The following is a 25,817-nucleotide window of genomic DNA, read 5'->3' as shown; positions in this document are numbered from 1 at the left end:
AGCTAGTATTAGTATATTTGTTACGGGTCACTTGAAGGAGGCTGGATTGGAGAGAAACAACAAGTATTTTAGAGTTGTGTTGGATAAATATGTTTGCATTGCACATACCCCTCAACATCGGCAAGGGGCGGTAAATCTGTGTCCCAGGATTGGCCCCTTATTTTGAAGGTCCCGTAGTAGCTCCGGCACTTGTGACGTCAGTGGCATGACTGTGGAACAGTCAGCCTGCCAAAGGATAGGCAAAGACTATTAGGCTCTATGGTGCTTCCTTTGCCTCAGCATTACACTCGAATAGCGCGGATCGCAACGTTATTTGGATTTGTTTTAGTCTCGTTTAGTTTGAGCACACTTTATCGGTGTGATCAAATATTTCCATTCCGCGGGCGGTCGGTGTCTAACCCGGGTTGCCCGTTCTCCCTGGAGTGAACACTAAGGTAAGCATGATAACGAAATGAGCGAAGATTTCAACTCCCATTGGAGTATAAACTCGTTTTTCATGGGCATTTGCTACTGCTGTGTATGTTTTCTACGGGTTTTACTTTGTATTCCCCCTACAAGAACAGTTTGGAAAGTTAGACCAACATGGAAGCTTCTCGTGTCTCACCTTAATAGTTAGTCATTATATTTGTCCACTCGGCAGACTATATTGTGCTCTGTAAATGCAAGTATTTTGGGGAACTCTCGTGCGAGGTTGTACAAGTACTCAATTTGATTGTAATCACGCTTCAACAAAGGCCTAACTAATCGCACGCTCATGGTCATTGAGACGAAAACAGACCCCACTGCCAACCTTTTTCAGTTGTGTGTTGGTGGAATGGACATTGCTTCTTTAATACCATTGCGATGTTCACATCCAAATCCAATCTCGGATGTCTCGGACACCCAACAGCGTATTGTTGTAGAATGTATGCATGTCCAACGTTACATTGAATATGAATCACAAATCTAGGAAATGCCTACAATCTAGGCTCCGTATTCTAGTCACCCAGAAATGTGATCAAAAATAAAAGTTGATTGGATCAGTCTGTGAATGTGCCAACAAGTTCTTGATTTTAAGAATCACAATGTAGGCTAGTTATCTTGAGTTAGCTCGCAAGTCATGTTACAGGTAGGCTTTTCCTACCACACCTGTTCCGGGGCCGCACCCTTCGCTAGAATCACCCTGATAACAGTTTTTAGGACAAGGTTCATTTGGCAGTGACAGGTAGCAGGCAGTGTGGAATGTGAGCTTATGTAACACTTTTTAGCTATAGGGAAATGAGGTCGAAGTTGGGTCCGGAGTCTGTCTCAGTTCACTCTCGTATATGGATACATGAACATATAGACCTAATGCAAGGTGCAAAGCTCTGTTGTTGTTGTCGGTATAGGTCTTAATTTTTCTTATTTTTTTCGACTCTGAACAGTATTGGTAGCAATGTAGCCTACTTGAAATATTGAATTAAAGGGGTCACGTTTGGTGAATTACTAATGAATAGGGACATTTAGTTTTACTGTATCCTACTATACCGCTATGCAAATCGCCACATTTTGTCTGTGTCAAAATACCTAATCAAATATTATTTCAGTTGAGGTGTGTTGTTGGTTAAGAAGGTAGATATTCCAGCTCTAAGTATTCCTCATGCTAGTAGGCCTATACTTCCTACCTGCAGGCGTGTCTTTCTGAATGTGAATCATGAACTCGTAAGAAACCAGACACAGAGCGACAGTTGGGGGAGACATTGGTTATGAATGGAGATGCAGGCCATCCCATTGTAATTGTTATTATATCTCTCATATCATCATAAACTGGGCCATGGCACTCGTTTGACTGGGCCTGTAGTAATTCCCACCAGCGGGAACCTCTGACCCCGGAAGAGTGGGTTCAAAAGAGGATGTGCTCTTCTGAGGACGAAGAAGGATTTCCATTTACGCTTAATCACAACCCATTCAGACAGCCCTGTAGTATGTGAAACAAGTATCCGTCCCTCCATTCCCATTGTTGTCATATCCCCTTTACATGACTCTAGAAGTGTACAGCCAGTCTCATGGTTCAGCAAATACACAACACATTCAGGGCACCTATCCCGCGTTCAATTGCACTACAAAGTCACTCACTCACTCACTCACTCACTCACTCACTCACTCACTCACTCACTCACTCACTCACTCACTCACTCACTCACTCACTCACTCACTCACTCACTCACTCACTCACTCACTCACTCACTCACACATTAATATAAATATAACCATCCCGCACCCTGTTTTCAGTCTTCATGTTCTCACTTCACGGCAGACGACTGAACCGACAGTCTGTTAGGTCCGCTGGCTCTGCGTCACCAGTGGGCACCAGGCCGAATCCTACTCTGGGATGCCGAGATGGAAAACGACACCAGGGATGCTGAGATGTCTCAGTGTGTGTTTCATCTCTTCTCTACATACACCCCACGCTATACACTGACAAAGCCTCAGCTCCCCTATTGTCCTATTGTCCTTTTGAACCAGGCATATAAGGTACCCGTTTTCAACACCAGGGGCCAGATGACGAAACCATGCTGCATAGAGAGATGCCCTCAGAGACATGCGCTTTCGGCTTTCCTCACAGAATTCCAGATTTGTGGACAAGCATTTGAGACTATGCGTATATCTAAGCACCCTATACAAAACTAATATTCAGTGTAGCAAGGCAGTGTGACATGGCAACACCGTGAGCGAAAGGAAGAGAGAGGGAAAATAAAAAAACATTATTAGAAAAGCACGTTTGACTCCATCCGCCAGCCTTAGCACTACATTTGTTTACCGTACAGTGAAGTCGAACAGGCCATCATTAAAACCCAATTTGCAGTGGCAAAATGTTATTCCCAGAAAGTAACTTTTTCCCTTGGTATTTAAAATGAATGGAACAAACACTTATGATCCTAAATGAGCAATGAGTAAATTGAGATTCCAGGTAATTATTGGCATCCCTAGAACCATGTTTGATAAATGAATGGGGTGGATGGGGGTGGACTCGTTCAATTGCGCACAATCTCAGGACAATTTGATGTCCTGAGACAGAAAACCCTGTGCCATTGTGCTAAGCACTGTTCCAAAATCTCTACGTTCACAGATTTACAACTTGATCATGATCATTAATTGGCGCGGACCCCTACGCAGATTTCTATGCATATGGCCCCTGATGCGAGTTATTGGGCATGGTTTAAACACGTGGGTTTCTATCAAGGCCGGGCCTGTTTATGTCGGCCACCAGGTGTAACCAATGAGGCTTTGTTTGTTGAACTCTTGTACAGCTACCTTGTGTCGTCTTTCCCACCAAAGCTTGGCCACATAGGAAGGCTGACCGGGGCAATGCATGCGTGGGAAATGGGAGATTTAGAGAGCAAGGAGGTTGAAGGAGTGGACTTATAAGGCCCAAAGAGAATTCATCTTGGAAAGCTTCAGTAGATCTGAACAATTGGTTTGTCGGGAAAGACTCTGGGGCGTAACGCCCATAGTTACACACTTAACAAACACAATGTCGCAGAAAACAAAGAACCGCCACTAATTCATGAACACACTGGGAGACCTATCTGAAAGTGCCCATTAAATAGTAATTAGGGGTCATTGGCTGTCTCTTACCAGCTCTAAGTGGGTATGCCAGCCCTGGGTTCGGGTTACACAGAAGGATATCGGCACGTTGGGATCTGAAGTGAGATGGGCCTCGGGTGGAAACCCGATACCTTCTCAGAGGGGGAGATGAACTTGTGGACACAAGTCCAGGAGGACCACAGGCTTCTGTGTTTTTGAGAAAGAGTTAACTGCATCCCTCAATTAGTCTGAATGTTGTTAGCAGCACTCAATCCTAAAAGAGGCTTCACCTTGCCTGTAAATGGCCAGCTCAGCAAATTTTTTCCCTGCATCGTAATTATTGTGTAACTGCAACATCAGCTTGGGTGGAGATGATGTTGTTCATTCTTTGACCCCTTTTGTTTAGGAGTTCACTGCTACGTAGCAGAAATTGTTAGAGTGCTAAGCTACGTCCTCCACAAATTACAAAGTGATTAAGGTTGTTTATTTATTGTTGTTACAGTGTTGTCTTGGCATGCGCTTTAGGTTGGCCCTTCATGCTTGATTGATGAATTAACCGGACCATTTCCCCTTTGGCCTGACTGTCACAACACAGACACGCCTAGCTGCACAGAACATTGACGGGCACGTTTATTGTACCATCAAGAACTGGCCTCTTCAACCTTATATTTATATGGATAACATGATACAAAGGGTTGAAGATGAGCGAAGACCGATTGAATCTAATAGCCGGATTTAGTTATTGTTCACAAATCGGGCAATCAACGAGAGAGATGCGCGTCTTTCAATGAACAAGCATTAATATGGGGGTGTTGATTCTATCCACAAAGTGTTTCTGAGATGGATCAAAATCACACTTTTTCAATGCTTATGGAAACCACTAGGGATTGGACCTGTGTTCCGCTCACTCAACTAATTGAGGGTTACATGAGGATAGCTGGTGTCCTCCAGACACTGAGCTCGACTTTGACTTGACCGTAATGTGCTGCTGAGTCCTACTTTCTTCTGGCGAGAGAGACGGATGACCTGACGAACGCATACTCGATTAGGTTTGGATGGGATTCGGCAAGGAGGCCTCTGAGCATGGGGTGATTTGCGGATGCAGCCGGAGGTCAGAGTGCAGTTGTGCCACCTGTTTCCAATCACAATGTGTAGCACTGTAGTTATAGCCTATGTGAGCAGGCCCCCCCAGAAAGTGAGTGAACAAAGATGGCAGGTGTGACTCAAGGAAGCATACTCTAAAGCTTGACAAGCCTTCTATAAAATAATCCAAGACTGCTCTTGAAACTTGTGTGTGATACACAAGGTCAAGGGGTCAAATGCTGAATGAGCCGAGACGACGGACGGACGGACGGACGGACGGACGGACGGACGGACAGACTTTGGCTAAACGGACGGACGGACGGACAGTGGTGAAGGCTGTGAACTTTATCACTAGAATAGGTCAGACTTTAAAAACATCTCTGTGAACTATTTCATGGATCACATTTTTCTTGTGAGGAAGAAGTCTCGTGTGAGGAGGACTTTGTTCAGATGAGCAGATGAGCACAGTGATGGTTCATCTCTGAGAAGCAGTTTGTCTAGTCAAACCAACCATCTGGGCTACAATTCGAAAATCCACCATGAACAAATCCCTTTTCTGCAGGAAACCTTCGTGCATAGTAGAAATGCTTTATTAAAAATCATACCTTTTATATCCCAAATTAAAAGGCGTCCTTCAAACTATTAACATAGTATTTAATATTTAAATTTCATGTGACAAGCCATTTCATGCTATGTCACATGGTTCTGTAGCCTACTACCATGTGAAACATTTGCATCTATGTTAATCAATATAAACCACACATGATATTTTTCCTCTGTTTATCAGAGCATACAATAGCATTGCACCACCAGAATGATGAACAAATCTTGGACAGAGCTGAGCCTTAGGAACATTTGGGCAGAGGAAGGATGAGAGGCAATATCTGGCGCCGAAGAGCAACGGAAATGGCACGAATCCGGTCAAAATATTGAGCATTTTTATGCTCCTGGCCAAAGTACAATTGCCTGCTATTTAACTTGGCAGCCCTCAACTGTGTGTGTGTGTGTGTGTGTGTGTGTGTGTGTGTGTGTGTGTGTGTGTGTGTGTGTGTGTGTGTGTGTGTGTGTGTGTGTGTGTGTGTGTGTGTGTGTGTGTGTGTGTAAAGCATTGTGGAGGTGCCATCATTTACCCTGCTGCATGTCAGAACCACGGAGACAGCAGCCAACATTAAATCCCTGTAGGGACATGTGTGTGTGTGTGTGTGTGTGTGTGTGTATTAGAGCGTGTCAAGCCGGGAGTCCATAGTCCAATAACGTACAGTAGCAGACAGCGGGGAGGCGGAGATCAGAAAGTGTGGTTTCATCGGTCATAAAGTTATAGTTTGGAGTCAGTTTGGCACGTTGATCAGCAGATTATACGGGCAGCAGGGAGTCCAGATGGCAGCTCCGCCACCTCTCCTTCTACATTGAATTGTCGGTTAGAAACGCCAACGTACAAACACATTGCCATGGTCGAACTTCATTAGCACTTTGAGGATGACAATGAATTTTTGGGGTTGTTATTGTTTGTTTGTCACCAACGAAAAATCACGACCTCCCCTCCGAGGACTCCTGCTTATCAGCCAGGCCAGAAAAAAAACAGCTATTTTCAAATCCTTATGTAATCTATGCAACACAACAGCATGTTCAACGTGTCCTCGGGGGAAGGGGTTGGGGGTTGGGCCGTGATACATGGCAGGGAAACGAAGACGTCCAACAGGTCTGAAGAGCCAACCCTGCGGAGCACGCCCCCCACGTTCCCTCTGCCGGCTCTCCAGAGCAGCCGGTGCTCTCTGGGGGGGTGTGGGGGGGATCAGCCGCCACCAGGTTGCGGCTGATCAAAGAGAATAATTCAGGAGCGTAGAGGGCTTGAGGAGACGCAAGCAGCGCCCCACCACAGAAGACGAGGTGCATCTCCCCGCAGTGTAGAAGGAAATAGTTGGCCGCTGTTGGTGGTCTTTACGAGGGGCCGAAATACAGTAGGAGCGAGCGTTGTTGTGCTGCTGCTTTCGAGCGCCGTCCCCGTCTCCTTTTGTTTGCCTCGGTGGTTTACATCGCGTTTTTGTTGACGATAAACATAAGCTGAAAGTTACCAACATGCCTCTGGCTGTTTGTTACTGTTCATGCACAGTCACACACACGCGTGCAGTAAATATTACCCATGCATACCAATCTTATCTTATAAATAATAATGAATTAATTCATACTTCACCCCGGGGTTTATGTTCGCAGCAGTGCGTGTGTGTGGGGAGCCTGCACACACCAAATCGGTTTGTTTATCTTTTCGGGCCATGATGAGATGAATTAGACATAAATAGGGAATCTGAGGCTCAAGTTGATGTTCTTAGTATGGCCTACTATATTTGACTATGTCGTCTCTGTCTACTGGGTCATTTTCCCAGTAATCAACCTCCTCCGGTTTCTTCCTTGTTTTTCCTGCCATGTTCAGCCCCCACTTCTATAGACTTGTTTCTTCAAAAACCAAACGAGTTTGTCTATTAATAGAAAGCATAATAATACAACTGCCTGCTGTCTTCCCGTGGGGTCGATCGTCAGATGCAGCAGATACACACAGATGCCGGAAGAGGCTTGAGGTTTAGATAGATTTTTGGCTGTGGAATGATTAGAGCAATATACTGGCCCACGTTCACATTGTTTTGAGCAATTACGAATTATTGGTTATAAGAGTTGTGGCAATTAGGTTGATTGATTGCTTTTCTGCCAGCTCTTTACTGGGATGGGCCAAACAATATCTACGAGATCTCAATAACCTTTGAATAGCACATACTATAGTTAAAACTGTTGAGACTCATCAAAGTTATGAATAATTCAATGTACTATTGAGCAACATGTATTCTAGAGTAATCTGCACCAAGCTGTTCCTCAATGTTATCCATCCTTTGCTCTCGCTCACTCTCTCGCTCTCTCCTTCACCCTGGATATGACCCTGATTTCCCATTGCATTAGAACACACACACACACACACACACACACACACACACACACACACACACACACACACACACACACACACACACACACACACACACACACACAGTTTTTCCCTGCCTCCTCCAGGCCACTGTGAACAGACATTGCTGTGCATCAAAGCTGTGTTTTCGGTACCTTTGTCGTCCTACACATTACAGCACCCGTAGAAGGGGTGCTAGGGGACCAGGATAGCAGAATGTCACCCAAGGAGGTGAAGGAGGAGGCAATTCTCGCACCGCGTGCCGCCTTTTTGGAAGGAGAAAGGGTAGTAAAAATAACAACAAAGCTATGGTAATGAGTCATGATGCGCACTGGGAAGAGACTTTAAGAAGGGTTTTTGTTTTCCTTTGCTTTAATAAACCAAAGATAAATGTGTGTGTGTGTGTGTGTGATTGTGTGTGCGTGCAGTGGAAATGGATAAAAAACATAAGTAGGCCAGAAATGTGTAAGCAATAATATAAGCAACTGTGGGCATGAGAGAATTCAGCAAAAAAGAGTTTGAGTGCCATTCTGTCACATGCACTGGCACTCTTGTTGGTACACAAAACAACAGCTAAGGAAATAAAGGTAGGCCTGTGTTAAAGCAATGAAATGCAATAGAGTTTCAAGAGGCCTGCTGCCTTAAGTTCAAATGTGGGTCAGACTGCCGAACGACCAATGGTAAAGCTGTTTATCATCTATCTGATCTGTCTTTACTGGTTGATTATGGCATGATAGTGGGTCAAAGGTCAGATAGATGGATCACCAAGCCAACATTCTTTTAAAGGAGGAATGAATGTAGAGAATGGAAGTTATTTACAATTTAAAGTGTAGCCTAAAGAACATTCTGAGGTCAGCAGTAAGGATGGAGGTCAGATTCTTCAGGGATAACCTCAACAGGGGAGTATGAGCCACACGTCGTCATAGAAACTGTTCAACAATGATGAATGAGCTCATGGCAAAAAATGGAAGTGGTGTGTGGGAAATTGCCTTGAAAGAGTGACTGTGGGGGGTAAGGAAAGACTCAAGAAAGAAGAGGATTCCACATGTTCCTCATTGCTTGTTTGAATGAGACTTGGTGCTGAGTAACATGCTAATTGTATATTAATGTGCTGGGCTGGTATAATGGTAATGTGCTTGGGTTATTATGGGTGATCTGGGATCCAGCAGTGTGGTAGCAGAACTAATGGAGGGAGACTCCACAGAGCCTGAACCAGAAGCCAGAAAGATGTGCGCTAGTCTGCCATCAGACTTTAGTTATTCATATAAAGTCTGATTGGCTTTGTTTTGGGTCCTCTGTCTCAAAATGTCAGACTTGTAACCGCAAAAAGGTGGAACATTTGGTTCCGAGTGAGTCCATCCGAAAGTGGTGTTAGGGGGAGTTACCCTCTTCTACACACACAAGCACACACACACACACATATGCACACACGTGACAGTACAATGGAGCTTGGCTCTAGTCCTGTGGTCCGGAGAGTCTTGTCGATAGCTGTACTCATCCCCACTCCATCTCACTATTTGGGATTCTTAATGGAGGGTCTTCTTGAAGGGTGGAGCTGGGGGTTGAGACCTCCCCGAGTGCTCAAGTAGTCCCGGGTCCGTTTCATCCTGCGTCTCTTTGATAGCTTCCGCACGCATGGTAGCCATTCTCTTGCCACCAACTGAAGAGGATGGACCGACCATCAACCTCACCAGAGAAGATGAGCTGACACTGTGTGTGTGTGTGTGTGTGTGTGTGTGTGTGTGTGTGTGTGTGTGTGTGTGTGTGTGTGTGTGTGTGTGAGAACACGATCTTTACACAGAGACATGCAGTTTTGTTGCCACCTGTGGCCAATTACACCAGTGTTTTTACCTGTAACCGAATATGTTATCCAAGCATTTTCTATGGCTGGAACGCAGCTGCCTCCCCAGTAGTTATTAATATTCCCTGTGTGTGTGTGTGTGTGTGTGTGAAGAGCATCAATTGTCTCTTCACCACCAACGCTTGCTTGCTTATTTTGAGAGAGCAGGGTGAGAAGCTTCAGCAGGATACTAAAGGGGCTTCATATGGCCTGTCCACATCAGAGCTCCGATCACACACCGCTCATTCGACTGTGTTGTAAGCATCACGCTCGGATCTGCGGCATTTGAATTCAGGATGCATTCAAATGCCTCAAACACTTACAGCTTGTAGGGGGTAAATCGGCAGTGTTGTAAATAGGAAGCAAGCAATGCTAACAACTCAAGCCAGTGGGTGGGGATGGGAAGGGAAGGGAGGGTGGAAACTCCTCTTCTTGTTATGGCTGATCTGTCTTCGGTCTCAGACAAGATGGCAAACATTGGGAAGCTTTTGACAATAACTTTCTCTTTTTTTTAATATAATAATCCCCTTTTATTTCCTTTTTTGCTTTGGTGTCAGCGGGATAATAGAATCACTGAATAGAATCACCCCCCTACTTTTCCTCCACCTCCTGCTCCACCTCTTCATTGGAGGGGCATTGAGAAGTGCTGGCAAAGCCATGCTCAGCAGTCTGTCAGTCCTCTTCCCCTCCTTTGATCCTCAGTGGAGGAATGAGGGGTCAGGGGGGAACGGGAACTCTCAAGACCCTTCTCCTCTATACTCCTTTCTGTCCTGTGTTTGTGTGGGTGTATGCAGACTCACAGAAATTTCTTATTTGGAGTGAAAACAAAGTGAGGGACCGCCAAGCCCAGAATTAATTAAAAATAATGCAACTTTATTGAAAAAATCCCCACTGACAAACCCAAGGACATCCATTCATTTGGAGTGATGTGCTCTTAGTCCAATAAATGTCCCGTGTGGGCTGCTTTCATTGATTACTGGGCACGGTGTGTGTGTGTGTGTGTGTGTGTGTGTGTGTGTGTGTGTGTGTGTGTGTGTGTGTGTGTTCGACCATCATAGAAGATGGATATGATTCCAAGTGGCATCCTCATCCTTCTATCTAATGATGGGAAGCGTTGTCAAGGAAACAAAAAATGGTGCTGAATGCAGGGAGAAGGATCTACAACGGGGAACCGATTAGGAAGCAGGTCAGTTGGCCAGTTGAAGACCAGTAGCTGGGAGATGCTTGAACAAAGGAGAAAAAATAAAAGGTTACGAAGTTATCAAAGACTTATTGAAGAACCAGATCACCCAGAGTTAATTTCTGGGTGGTCTTGGATCCCTCTGACCAAAGTTAGTTTAGTTATTGTCTGAAAGTGTATTCATACTTTAAATTTGTGTTCGTCAGGTATCCATCAGGGATGAGCCCATCGAAAGTTGCAGATTTTGAGCTCAAATCCGTGCAAAGCATATGCCACGTTATGGGGTTTGTCTATCATATTTATCTAGTGTAAGCTAGGTTTCCAAGAATTCAAACTCGATGTCTCCTTCCTTCAGAGTACACCGAGCTCACCTAAAGAATTTGACTGAATCTCTCCTGGCCCAGAGGCAGAGAAAGGCCACAACACGCTCACATACCAACTGTCATCTGGAAGACTTAACGGCATTACGTCACTCCTCAACCGGGCTCCATAAATCACTTCATTCCTATCGCACCGGCTACCCGGATACTTCCCACCTGTGTAATTCACAAGGAAACCACTCGTTATCCCGCCTTGTCCTTCCACTACAATATAACAAATTGAAGGGGATGGTCGACGGACCCGGCATGCAAAGAAGGACACCATTAAGTTGGACAGCTTCTTTGATTAGTCCATTGTACAACTCCCTCCTTTCCATCATCGCCTCCCTGCCGTCTGAGCCTGTAAGGAAATCCAGTTTGACAGCTTCAGTGTTGGCAAGTAGAGGCACATAGCAGGGTTTAGACGATGCAAACTGTGACAGGTTTCTCCTTTTGGTGGTGGGGGATGGTGGATATGTGAAGGAAGACATTTCTGCGATGCTTGTGTATAGTACGCCATCAACCGGATTTGGCATTCATGTGAATGTAATGTTGCAACACAAGCTGATTTAATAATTGCTGCCCTTCTCCTGCACAGTTGGCTAGACTTGTATCTGTGGCATTGGTTTAATGGAAGGGGAATCGAATATCTTCTGTTGGGGATTAAGAAGAACCGTCTCTCCTGTGTGCCCGAATGCTCCCATTTGCCTTTGATGAAATATAGTCTGCACACAGGATATCCATCTCTGTGGCGGTAATGGGATCTTTTTTTTTTATATATCTACAGTCATTTGTGTGGCTACCCTTCTCATAAGTCATAATTCTCCTCTGCGGTCCCGCTGTAACTGCCCTCTGCCTTCTCATTAAGGAGCACATTTAAACGGACGGTACTGAGACTTTAAATCTGCCTTCCCACGCAGCCTCAATGTGCCTCTGTGGCAAGGTCAATTTGTGCTTCTGTTTGTTCCCGTCTGGACAACTCCAACGAACCATCCCACACCCTCACTTAAAACACCGCCCAGTCTTATCCCTCCTAGCTAGCGGGGAGGAAGCTAAGCAAACACGGCGGTTAGTCTAGGGTAACGTTCTGTTTTCGGTTCTTTATTATTATTATTATTATTATTATTATTATTTATAAACGGCTGAAGCTGGAGCCAACGTGCGTGTCTCAGAGAGCGCATGTCTTGACTATAGTAATTGCAGCCTTGTTTAGACTAATTAGACGTATGGTCTATTTAGCTGTCAATTTATGCCAAGTCGATGCTTTAGGGCTGGAAAATATTCAGGGAGCGGGTCGGACATTTGTCCAAATTGCAGCTTAGCTCAACAGCTGGCTCCAGATCATGGTTGCGGTTGAAAAAGCTGGTTCTGCATCAGCTGTCTGCACCATGGCTATTTCTAAAATGCTAGAATGTCTGGCTTGCTCTCGAGTAGATGCTAGTTACTCTCATTGCCACACTTGTTTTCGTCACGTCCTTATAATTGAATTCATCCTTTTGTTTTGTCAGGGAACCTCGATGAATGTTTGGCTGTTCTAAACATAGACTGGTCTGCCGGGATGCTTGACGTGCTTCATAGATGGCACGCTGCGTTTCTCTTGATGGCAGTGGTGCAGATTCTTTCAGAAAATATGTTCTTACACACACACACACACACACACACACACACACACACACACACACACACACACACACACACACACGGAGGGGTTAAGGTGCAGCCCTTCGTCTCAGGCCTAGTGAACCAGAGCATGTAATCCCTCTGTCTTCCCTCCAAACTAATGGCCACTGTACACACCGTGCGGTGCAATGTTGTCTGTCTTGATATTTGAAATCGAGGCAGATGCAATGTGTAACTGCTCTGGCGGTGTTAGGTTCTCTTCGTGGTGTGGAACCGAAGCTGTTAAGCTGAAACTCAGCGTAGGCTAAACTTGCGCACTTCAGCGCTTTAGCGGTACACCCTAGCTATGGTAATAAGGGTTTTTCACACCGCGGTGATGGCTTAACTCTGATTAAGGGTAATGACACCGCGTGGCACATGAGCACTTGACGTGTAATTACAGTGGTGCCCTAAACCAACTATTAGATTAGGCCTCAGTGGGAGCCGGCTAGCCCGGTGATGACCTGGGCAATTTCCCAAAGGGTACCGATATGGTCGGACTGTATGCTGGTATGGAGTACATAAAGAAAAGATCCAGATCCAATGCAGGATTTAAAGGAACGGAACAATTCTTAAGGAATATCATTTGGGAATTTCACCACCAGTACCAATCCTGTGTTTGAACATCTTTGAATTTCTGTTCGATGGGCTTTTCATTCCTTCAGTGAAAGGAGAACGGAGAGAGACAGAATAGTGGGTTGAAAGGGAATGATGTATAACATAGGACCACATATCGGACTCTAACCCGGATCTCTACGAGGCATATAGACCGATGTGGTTAGAACATTGCTATCGAGGGTTGTGCTATCGAGCCGGCCTCCTTTTGTTGTTTTTACTTCTCGTCACTGATCAACTTTCATCAGCTGACTGCTCTGACTCCTTTAACTCAACCTCCACCTTTCCCTCCCGCCTCCGCAGGGGGGGGGACTCCATGAAAGATGACGGAGGAGGTGATTGTTGTAGCCAAGTGGGACTACACCGCCCAGCAGGAGCAGGAGCTGGACATCCATAAGAGCGAGCGGCTTCACCTCCTGGATGACTCCAAGACCTGGTGGAGGGTGCGCAACAGCTCCAACCAGACGGGCTACGTGCCCTCCAACTACGTGGAGCGCAAGAACAGCCTGAAGAAGACCTCGCTGGTGAAGAACATCAAGGACACGTTCGGTATGTGGAGGGGGGGGGGTCTGGTCCTTCGTGTAGAGACCGCCGCTCTGAGAGGAGCAGAGTGGTCAACTAAAGGACCATTACGCGGCCCGGCTGCTGTCCGGTCTAATGGTCCTGTAGGCCAGGGGAGGACGATTCAAGGTTATTGATTGTCGTCATTGAGTGATATCATTTACCTGTTGTTAGTGGGAGGCAGAGGATTTATCAATGATTTATCCCAATGCTCCCCAGCACTAAAGACACGATTGGAAAAAATATACAGCTTCATCGCTTCATTTGCTCCCAATGTGAGGTTCCCACGTTACATTCCTCAGAATATGGAGATTATTATGGACTATTATGTATAGTTGCATATATTTCATAGTGGATTCCTCCTCATAACCCTCTTGCATGTCAACTCTATTGTAGGGTGGTCCTCTCTGCACTCTTCCGGTTCAGACCCGGTGTAACCCACTAGGACCTCGGGCCAGGGCCTTTGATTAACGAGGCTGGGATCAAACCGAACGCAACGCGCTTACCGTCGGTTGCACCACGGCTGGTTTAGCTCCAAAGGAGACAAGCCCGGGCGAGTGCGTACTCGCACCCCTTTGAAAGTGCAACACATTGAAAGCCGTTTGTGCAGCGCACACGCATAAACATTGCATAAAGATTTGGACCCGGGAGCTGTGGCTCCCTTGTAGTGGGTGTGAGACTGATTCCCTCCTAATCCTAGCTGCCAGCCCCCCCCCCCCCCCCATAAACTGAATACATCCGTATTCAGTTTAATCTGTCACCTCATACGCTGACGCTGCCTCAGAGCGACGTGTGGCATATGCATGTTGTGATGCAGCCTTCTAGATCCACTGGGGTGATCACGGCTGACGAGCCGAGAGGGCGACAGAGAGGGGTTGATGTGGAGCCAGGGAGGGAGACGGAGAGGGATGGGGAGAGTGAAGATGTAGAAGGGAGAGGGGAGAGAAGGGGAGTGAGGGAATGAGAGATGGCCAATGATGGAGAGTTGTAGAGAGAGGGAGAGGGACGGATCGATCAGGGGTGATGGAGAGTGAAACACTCATTTATCTCACCCGTGGGGGAGTCAAGCCCATCAGACTATGTGGGCCAACATGGTGGTGTCTACCTCTGTCCAACTGCCCCCGGGACATCTTACGTCACCCTTGCCTCACCCCCTATCTCCCCTTCCTCCATCTCCCCCCCCCCCCACCTCGTTTGCACATTGATCACCGCAGGAATCTGCAGCACTAATGGCTGGAATGCGCTGGAATGATGTATTTGCCTTCCCCTTCCCCCCCCCTGGCCTGTGACATATCGACATGAACACGGTGGCAGCGTTCCACTTTAATCTGGATCAACCCGTCTCTCTACCGATGAGTCATTTTTTTTCTTCCTCTGTGCTGATAAAAAGGAAGCCCATGCAGCCAATGGGACGAGCATATTCCACCGATGAGGTAACTGCCAAAGTGTGAGGTCACAGGCTAATGTAACTCGTTAACACCTGCGAAGCCAGGATCCGATTGGCTCCTGGTTCGATGGAGGTTCAGCAGCAGCAGTGAGTCTCTTCCCTCGCTCTGTCCCTGATGTAATTAGAGAGTGTCTTAAGATAATGAGCCATTTCGGCTTTCCGGTGATTCATGAGGAATTAACGGCCCTTTTACGACTCTTTTCAGCCGTTTCTCCACACCGCTTGAGCGTCAGTTTGTTCAGGGTGGGCACGCTGGTGTGTTTCCAGGGTTTTTTCTTTGTGGGAGCTCAGAAAATCGATAACCGACCGAGCACAGAAAGACCATTTGCTGAGCCTCTTGAAGCCTCTCTCTCTCTCTCTCTCTGGCAGGTTTCCTCTTGGCTCCTCTCGAGAGCTCCTACATCACGCCTCTCGGAGAACACACTGGTGTGGAGCACTTGGGGGAACAGTGCGCAGTACTACGTACCAACTGACATAGAATGAAAAACACGCCTTTAGAACCATCAGGACATTCACTTGGTTACAGCCACTGAGGAGAATGATAATGTGATATTTTTGGCAGGGGATTTGGTGTCTCTCTCTTAAGAGAAAGACAGAGAGAGAGAGAGAGACAACCACACAAGCAACTGACAAAGAAGAGAGGCTTGTATCCTATGTGTAGAGAATCATTCAGCCCAGTATCGCTTCTGCTTCCTATGCTCATTTGCGTTCTGCATGGATGTCACGGTGTCCTGCTCCTCTGTAGTTCCTCCTGCTCCGGCTCGGGATCCCCCAGGGCACGTTCTGATTAGAACACTTACAAAAGCGGGGTCCTCTGTCCACACAGCCGCTCGAAGGTTGGGGAGAGTGAATGCGCGGGACGAGAAACAAGAAGAGAGGACACCGCTCCTCGTGCCAGCAGGCCTGGGCCTTGAAGTGGAAATGAGTTGGGGAAGAATGTGTGTGTGTGTGTGTGTGTGTGTGTGTGTGTGTACGATTTGCTTCTTGTTCATCCGTGTGTGTCCCTGCTCTGGAGCTAATGAGTCCGAAAGGGGTTCTTAGGGCTGTTTTTTGTTCCACCTTATTACCCATAAATAACCAACAATTATTATATCCTCAAACCTCCAAGATTACCTTTTTACCTTAACCCCCTCCCCTCCACGCCTATCCTACCACTTCCCACCACAACACCTGCACACAGTGAATCATGCTCACAGCATCTGCTGCTGGCCGGCCGCTAGTGTGACGCCATCAGAGCTAACTATATCTGATTAGGTGTGTGAGCTGCTCCGTATTCTCCTCTTCCCCCTGGGCTGCTATTGATGCTTCTGGTCTTCTCCTCCAGCACCACAACCCTCTGCCAGGGGACTCCTTCACATCTCTCTCTCTCTCTCTCTCTCTCTCTCTCTCTCTCTCTCTCTCTCTCTCTCTCTCTCTCTCTCTCTCTCTCTCTCTCTCTCTCTCTCTCTCTCTCTCTCTCTCTCTCTCTCTCTCTCCGCCCCTCATCTCCTGGCCCCTCATCTCCTGGCTGGCTCACAAGTTTGCTGCTACTCTGGTTGAACCCGTCACCCAACTTTCTTCCAAACACTTCTCTAAGTTGTTTTATTCCTACCTGACATTTCTGTGGCATTTTCCCGGCGTGTCCTCGGGAGTAAACTGGGCCGCTGGCTGTCGGGGAAAATGAGCCAATCTGGAAACGACCTGACATCAGCGCTCTCGCCTGCTAGCATATGTTGTATGCTAATGCGCGACCTAAAAAAAATACCTGGTCTGCGAGCGCCGGAGCGAACACGGAAATTACCATCGGGGAACAATGGTGTCAGCAACGTGGTAGTAGCTAGATTGTTCATCGCAGGCTTTTAATAACATGCGCCGCAAGTATGGGGGAAGTTTCAGAGTGAATCATAGTTTTACACCTGGACCGATACGTATGATTTTAAAAAGGGTTGAGTGTGGGTGTTTTGACATTGTTGAAAAAAAAAATCTATCCTGTGCAGCAGTATAACATACAAACCAAATACATTTGGTAGAGGTACACCTCTACAGTTGAAGGCTATTGTCGGACAAGAGGAGAGCTTTGTCGTAACATAATTAGTAAGCTAATCCCTGTAAAGGCACGAAGTGAAGGGATAGAATGTACAGTTCTTTAAACATGAGGTTAGGCAAGGCAACTTTATTTATATAGCACTTTTCATACACGAGTCAGAAGTGCTTCACGGTACAGAACCATCCATGGTGATGCTGCCTTCCACTGCTCAGGTGGAGACTAGTGTCACCGTGTTGCGGTTCAGTGAGCTCCACAACTCGGCAATGGCCTCCGCACCATGAGATCCCCTTTCCGCCCCTTTTTAAGAATCTCCTCCTGAGCCTCTGGTCTGTACAACTCAGAGAAGCAAAGGAGAAGTGGATGCTTTTGATCGGGGAAGCTGTCTGTCAATATGGAGGCCGGCTGGCTGTCTGCTCCACTTTAGCTCTGCAGTCGCCCCCCCCCCCCCCCCCTCCACTGGCTCTGATCAGCCCCTGGCTTCACAGGTAGAGAGTTTGTAGATAGAATAACAAGTTTATACGGAACACCACCCTGCCTTCTCTTGACCTAAGATGTCAGGAATGCCGTGTGTGTTTGTGTGTGCGTGTGTGTGTGTGTGAGACTCTTTGTTGATACAAGCCTTACCAACTCCCAAAGTTTCAAGGTTCACCTGTACGGTTGAGGCAGTCATTTTTTTCTCTCCCCCGGAATGAGGTCGGTCCAAACTTTAGTATACGCCCAACACTTTCCATGAAATGTTATGCTTCAAGTGTGTCGACACATGTGACACTCCACTTCCTTTTGACCCTAAGCAAACTGGAGAAAAAATCCCCTACTGTTCTTGTTCTCAGCCACTCCGGGAGCTGTCCCAAGTTTCTGAAAGATCTCTGTAGAGTTGTACGTGTGAAAAGGGTCTAAGGTCGGCCTGCAGGTTCACTGCTCGAACATATAATAAAAAGAGTGACATGTGTTGGATTAGAGATGGTCCCTTGATGGCAGGGATGGGCAATGACTCAATATTATCGTTGATTGTCTTTTAAATGGTATTTAGTCGTCTTTAAATGGAGATATTGACTAAGTGTAAATATAAATCTGAACAGAAATCACAATGAGAAGATATGGTGAATTATGAGATTTGAAACGTCATACAGAAAGATCCATTAGTTAAAGTCTGATACCATGCTTTAATTTAGTTCAATTTAATGTCCCTTAGTCACTGTTACGAATCATGATTCATCATATTTATCTAAATCTTTTAATCCCCCATAATTATCGCAATGATGCATTTTTCTGTATAGGCCTACATGATTTTAGTTCCTCCTCCAGCCCTTCCAAAATGGGGAACAGACAAGCAAAGGGAAAGGATAACAATTCAACAATCGGCTTCCTTATCAGTGTGTTTACTCTAATCTCCTGCTTCCCTTTCCCGCCTCAGGCCTGAGCCGAACCAAGAGGAAGGCCAGCGCCCGCGACGCCTCCCCTCCGGCCGGCTCCGACTCGGAGCTCCCGACCAACGGCAGGAGCGGCCGCGATGGTGGTGGAGATGGAGGCGGAGGAGGAGGAGGAGGAGGAGGAGGAGGAGGATCGGAGAGGATCTACGACCTCCACGTCCCGGCCGTGGTGAAGTTCACTTACTCTGCGGAGCGGGAGGACGAGCTCAGCCTGCTCAAGGGCTCCCGGGTAGTGGTGATGGAGAAGTGCAGCGACGGCTGGTGGCGGGGCAGCTACGGGGGCCGCGTGGGCTGGTTCCCCTCCAACTACGTCCAGGAGGAGGAGGATGAGGAGGCCGGCGGAGGAGGAGGAGGAGGAGGAGGTGGTGGTGGAGGTGGAGGAGACCCCTCGACCAGACATTACGCCGACTCCCCGGAGCGGGGCCTCGCAAACGGGCGTGCCGGTGGCGGGGGGGGCCTCCACCGGGTCAAGACTCTGTACCCCTTCAACTCGGTGACGGAGGAGGAGCTGAACTTTGAGAAGGGCGAGGTGATGGAGGTGGTGGAGAAGCCCGAGGACGACCCGGAGTGGTGGCGCTGCAGGAACGCGCTCGGCCAGGTGGGCCTGGTGCCCCGGAACTATGTGGCCCCGCTGACCGAGGGGCCCGGCCCGGCCCCCGCCCCGTCGGCCCCCGGCACGCCCCAGAAGCGGGCGGAGCGGCCCCTGGGCCCCGTGCGCACGGGGATGTTTGGCGGGAGGGACTGGTACTACGGCGACATCACGCGCCACCAGGCGGAGGCCATCCTGAACGAGCGGGCGGAGGAGGGGGACTTCCTGATCCGGGACAGCGAGTCGTCGGTGAGTGACTGAACGCCATGGTGGATGACGCGTTCTGTAGGGAGGATATAAATGGCTAAAATAAATGTCAAATTGAGTTGAAGAAACTGTGGCTAATGGGTAAATAGTCAGGAATATTGGGTGTTGTGTAATATTCGTTCTTATGCATGTCCGGTTTTTAAATGGAGGAACATACTGCCACCTGCTGGTACAAATATTTTCAGATACAAATTAGTTTGTACTAAATAGTCTAATATCTTCGGGATTTTTCCACCTGGACCCTATTCTGCCTGATTCTCCCTGAATTTTAAGGGCCTCTATCAACGGGATCCGACCTAAATGCCTCTGGACGCTATTGGATAGACATTCAACCAATCAAAGCGATGAAACGTGTGACACATGGGTGGCAGCCATGTCGGGCGCTCCTCTCATATCCCCCCCGCCCCAGATTTCCTGGGTCAGGGGTGCCCAGACACATACCCCAGAGCAAATAAAACATGAGCCCTCTGATGAAGTCTTGTTCCTAGGCTTTATTTTCCAATCTCTTTAGGTCTTAGTGACTAATGCGGACAACAATTTTGCAAGGTAACTGTATGGGGCCATAGTGCGCCCGTCAATGTACTTCCTCTAGAACAGGCTTGTTTGTGCCACTGACTGGCCCAGATTGTTGTTCTAAGTGTCTTACAACATGATAGGTTCCCTAGAGACATACAGCTATTTTCTTTACCTTCGCCTGATCCGCTTTGTTTGTGATTGTGTCAAACCGGGTTTTGCTCAACGAGAAGTTTCATTCTGAATCTCTCCAGGGTAGGGTTGTTCCAGGAAATGTCGGTTTTATCATCACCATCTCAACCCTCCCTGCACAGAAATACTTGAGCTGACACTGAGCTGCGCTTTCTGTTGTCCAACACAACACTTCCCTCTCCGCTCTCACCCACGTTTCCAACGTTCTCTTCCTGCAACAACTCACCTAGTTTCAGAGTGAGAGACTTCGATAACAGACTGACCGGATCAAGGGATGGTTAAGAAAAAGGTTTTGTGCCTCTGTAGGGATCTGTTTCATAATGTTGCCATACACTTATTATAAGCCTTATTGTCTGAGCCTGTCACTGCACTTTCAAAGGACGAACATCGACTGCTCTATTAAAACAGCAGTAGTCACTTGGACCCAAAATAATGTTTGAAATATCCCAGAGGTTTCTTTAAGTGAAACTAAGAGTCACTCCGTATAACAGCCATAGAAGCTATAACAAGACCAGTAATGCATGCAATGTTATTTCTAAGAATAATAATAATCTTCATTATTATTATTATTATTATTATTATTATTATTATTATTTTTACTTGTTTGTTTCCACAGCTGCTATATCTGTACACCATCATCCGGGTCTAAAGGTGTGTGTGTGTGTGTGTGTGTGTGTGTGTGTCTTTCAGCCCAGTGACTTCTCGGTGTCCCTGAAGGCCAGGGAGAAGAACAAGCACTTCAAGGTGCTGCTGACGGACGGGGGCTACTGCATCGGCCAGCGCAGGTTCGGCTCCATGGACGAGCTGGTGGAACACTACAAGAAAGCGCCCATCTTCACCAGCGAATACGGAGACAAGCTGTTCCTTGTCAAAGCACTGCCGTGACGCACACACATGCACACATGCACACGTACACACGCGCGCCGACCACAACCTAACAAACACTGGAAAATGATTGTAAGGCTCAAAAAACGAACGCACCACTTCTGTTTGCCAATTCTACTTCTAAAGCGTCTTAACTTCAGCTTTCTTTCCCGGAATCACTTTTTTTTTTTCACCAACTCAGTTGAATGGTCTCAATGCTTATGGTCTTCTATTACGTTCAGGGGGGGTCTCTATGCTGGATCCATTGCCTGTTGTGCTTTGTAAATGTTGCCCTCTGGTGGTGATGAAAGGGATTATCACTTGCTGTAGTACCACCCAAATGTTGCCACCGACCACATCAGCTGCAAGCAAAATGTCTGAGGCCTTACTTTGAGATTTAAGTCAAGTCCAAGGGATGAATCTTTCTTTTTATTTACTTTTGAAACCTGAGTACTTGACCGCATCACATTATGTCCCTTTATGAATGAATAGGAGGGCAGAAAGAGTTGCAGGTCAATAAACTACACCATGTTACCTTTCTAACATTGTTCAATTATTTTAAACTTTTAGTTTTCATTGATTTCATTTGAGCACTTGTTTTTTTGATTTTTCCTAAACCATTTAAAATTGCTCCTTTATTGATTTTTTTTTCTTTTCTTTTTTTACACAATAACGACTACCCACCAGTGACCACAATCTCTAATTTAGTCACTTTTTCCTTCCAGTCCACATTCCTGCCTCTTGTTGGGTTCTTGGAAACGGTTTACTTCACCGTTTCCACAAACCAGGTCTCTTGAACATGTGGAGCTAAGTGCAACATCCATTCAAACTCTCAGTTCAGTAGAGGAATCTTACGAACAAGAGGAGATCTTTGTCCTCACACACATCTAATAGCTGTATATCTACAAAGTTACTAAATCGAGAGAATATCTTTTTTGACTAAACTCATGTTTAAAGAACGTAGTGTATTTTTGCAATGATAAGTCTATAAACCTGCATAACCCCGACATCGTCTTCCTGGAATGAATGCGGTTATGAGCATTACCTCTGATTTAAGTATTTATTAAAAATGGGAAGATAGTTCCGGCCATTGCTGGAGTCCCATCTTTTCCTGAGGGAGAACTAATGTTTAGGAATTACAGAGAATGACTGCGACACTGACTAGCAATCAACTTCATTCACTTTCCGTGTTTCATGTGCAAATCCTTTTTATATTGATTCAACCAATCCGTCAAAATTAAGGATGTCACTAAATATACACGATACAAAGTGATATGTGATTGACTACTTTTTAAGTAGTATTCCTTCTATTGGTTGGAGGTAGTTAGTATTAACCAATCGTGTGGAGTCTCTGTGTTCAGTCTTTGTGCACTAGTTCAGCCAACCAATGGGATTGTTAATTCTGGAGTTGTTTTTGTTATTTTTAGAAGATGCATATATCTGATTATTGTTCCAACATTTGTCATACACAAGTTGATTCTACTGTATTATGTACATAATATACAAAAATTAGATGCGGTGTGAATAGATTTGATCCAGCAAGTGTGTTCTCCAACCAATGTGATGGACTTGATATGCTTCTTCTTTTTTTACTAAAAACAAATTTGCTACAAAACCGTTGGCCCATTTTGTCCTTCTCGGTTGTCATCAATCACATTTATTACATTTAACTGACAGTCAAATTTCTGGCCCTTATCTCGTGCCACATGATTGTCACTATCATTTCAAAGCCTGCTCGCTGATTGGACGATAACTGCAGATGAGAAATTCTTCCTCAGACCTTTATTTTGTCTGTTCGTCCAATGATTGTTGGAGAAAGTTTAAATATGTGTTGGGTTGTGTTGATCATTTCACAACTGAAGCAATTGCTTTTTATCATTTTGAAGAGGATTTTAATGCAAGCATACACAGGCTCATACTTTTTCCTATGGCAGCACCAATAATGGCAATACAACATGAATACCACATGAATGTCTGCATTGGAATAACGGGCAATAACTGTACTCCCCAAGAATACTGCATGATAATATCTATAGTAAAAAGAATAATCAGTACTACAATGTAGGGCTACGGCACAATTTCAATTTGAGGCAAACAAAAGTAGTTAACTACCTATGTAGATCATCAATATTGTTGTTTGGGGAATCTTTCGGGAAACATTTTATAGCCACTTAATGTAAGACTTTAAATAGCTTGGGTCTATCTACAGGGGGCAGCACTGCACTTCAGGACTAAAGAGGAATGGAATCTTTCACCTTTGTTTTGGTGTTGCCAAGACCGAAAAGTACACTCCAACTCCACTGAATTCAGTCATAATGACTTCACTTGTTCCCACCATGGCAAGGCCAAAGGCTGTATCTTGTATTTACAGCAAAAAATAGGAACTGAACTTTAATTCACTTCAAGGGGCTTGGGATAAAAGCGTCCTCTAAGCCACTAAATTTGAGCAAATATAAAAGCATGACAACATATTACCTTCCACATGACGAGCTTCAGAACATAGAAAGGAATCTAGCAGAATGCCTGCCTCATTAATTTTTAATTTGGGTTAAAGTTCTCTTCCTGGCCTACCGTCAAGTCAGAGCCTCCATTCCATGACCCTCGAGCAAGGTGACTTCATAAAAATAGGAAACTTCCTGTCGAAAGCTAAACAACATATCAGAGCTAAATAGAGCCAAATTTGATATTGAAATGGTTGGTTCCAAATATAATTGAACCAACAAGCATGTGCACAATACAAGGAAAGGGTTTGGATTTGTTTTTTTGGATTTTGTATACAAATTATGTTTTTGCGTAGGACTAATTGAGGTAGCAGGGAATCTGCAGATAAGGGAATGGGTCATTAGTTTATGAAGTAATGATGAGGGACCAACTGCTAATTATTGAGATTTCTGTGAACATCTGTGACCTTTACAGTAAAATGTAATTCGAGTGTGGACTTGTTCCCTCATAGCTGTTCACATTCACATCATCCCTACATTCAGTGTTGCAAAATCTTCACGATAGTTAAGGGTGCCAGACACTTTGTTCAACTAGACCAGAGATGGGCAAACTACGGCGCATGCGCACGGTTCTGAGGGGCCTGCGATTTCGAAAAAAATAAAGTTCAAAATACATATATTTTTTTTATCTTGGAGCTCGCCGACCACTCAGAATTAATTCTTAATAATGCATTTTTTTTATTTTTTTTAATAAAATTTATGTAAAAAAAAAAGGGCTGGTGTGCGCGTGATCGTGATGAGGACGATGTGGTTGTGAACACCTGTTCAAGTTCAGTGCACCTGGTACAGATACAGATAGGTTTAAAAATATATGTGGTTATTAGTAAACCAAACTGTTGTGCACATGGTGAATTCAATGATTTTATTCACATTCAGTGACTTTTAATTACAAATGCTTAATGAGAGTTAAATTAACATGTTTTCTACAATCCAATCTAGTTGTTAAGACGTGGCAAAATTTCCTCGGCCCCCAAAGGCATTTGGAATTTCTTATGTGGCCCCCAATGAAAAAAGATTGCCCACCAGACATATTGTTCAACTGAACAAAGATATGTAGTACAATGTCTTTCTTATTGCAAGGTTTTAACTTTACTGAGTAGACTCAGTGAATGTTCAATGACAGCTAGGTCTCTCTCTCTCTCTCTCTCTCTCTCTCTCTCTCTCTCTCTCTCCCCATTTACATTTAGGGCATTTAGCAGACGCTTTTATCCAAAGCGACTTACAATAAGTGCATTTGTTACAATAAGTACAGAAGTGAAACAATATATCGCTGTCGGTACAGTAAAGATGTTCATAGAATCAAGTGCAAGTATTACAATCGCTAGGCTAACCCATTCCCCGTGTAAAGCAATGATAGCAGCTACTGTAGATGCTACACAATTAAGTACCTTGAATAAGTGCAATGTACAAGTGCCAGGACATACAACATTCAATGGTGGCTGTGCATTGGTTTCTATGCAGAGTCGAGGTGAACTCTGAACAGGTGAGTTTTGAGTCTTTTGCGGAAGGTGTTGAGCGACTCTTCGATCCTGACATCGGTAGGGAGCTCGTTCCACCACTGAGGTCCCAAAACAGAGAAAAGTTGTGACTTCGCTGATCGACCTTTGCTTGCTCTTAGTGATGGCGGTACCAGACGTCCAGCTGAGGTAGTTGAGCGGAGGGATCGAGCTGGGGTGTGTGGCTTTACTAATGCTTGGAGGTAGGCAGGGGCAGTTCCATCGACTGCTTTGTATGCCAGTACCATCATCTTGAATCTGATGCGAGCTATTACAGGGAGCCAATGGAGGTCTCGGAAGAGTGGGGTTACATGTGAGAACTTTGGTAAGTTGAACACGAGGCGTGCTGCTGCATTCTGGATGCGCTGCAAGGGTTTAATCGCAGAGGCAGGGAGTCCAGCCAGGCAGTGGTGATTTTAGCCTGAAATTTCTGGTGGGGCAAATTTATATGACGTCATATTACGTCACAAAAATAGAGGTAGCTGATTATTATAACAGTAGGCCTACGTATATAGACCAGTCAGGTATACTATGGGCTGCATTTTGAGTGCCAGCAGGGAGCAGACATCCTATTTCAAATACATTTCACATGCTTTAGCGCTCAGTACGACACAAAGATGTTGCCTATAATAATAATAATAATATTGCATTATATTTTAAACGCACTATTCGTTCCAAAGAATCTCAGAGCGCCAACAT

The 25,817-nt window shown here is 45.7% G+C and overlaps 1 protein-coding gene across 1 annotated transcript; it reads left to right on the top strand.

The window, feature by feature from the left end:
* Positions 1–219: 219 nt before the first annotated feature.
* Positions 220–22,730, top strand: LOC307073567 (cytoplasmic protein NCK2-like). The gene is made up of 4 exons (XM_079733449.1): positions 220–434; positions 13,536–13,781; positions 18,681–19,534; positions 20,948–22,730. Exons 2-4 carry the CDS (start codon positions 13,556–13,558, stop codon positions 21,140–21,142), a joined length of 1,275 nt encoding a protein of 424 aa, XP_079589575.1. The 5' UTR covers positions 220–434; positions 13,536–13,555; the 3' UTR covers positions 21,143–22,730.
* Positions 22,731–25,817: the final 3,087 nt, after the last annotated feature.

This window comes from Pollachius pollachius, assembly GCF_949987615.1.
Source record: "Pollachius pollachius genome assembly, chromosome: 3".
NCBI classification, from domain to species: Eukaryota; Metazoa; Chordata; class Actinopteri; order Gadiformes; family Gadidae; genus Pollachius; species Pollachius pollachius.
The sequence above is the reverse complement of the archived record's forward strand: the minus strand, read 5'-3'. Positions and strand labels throughout refer to the sequence as shown.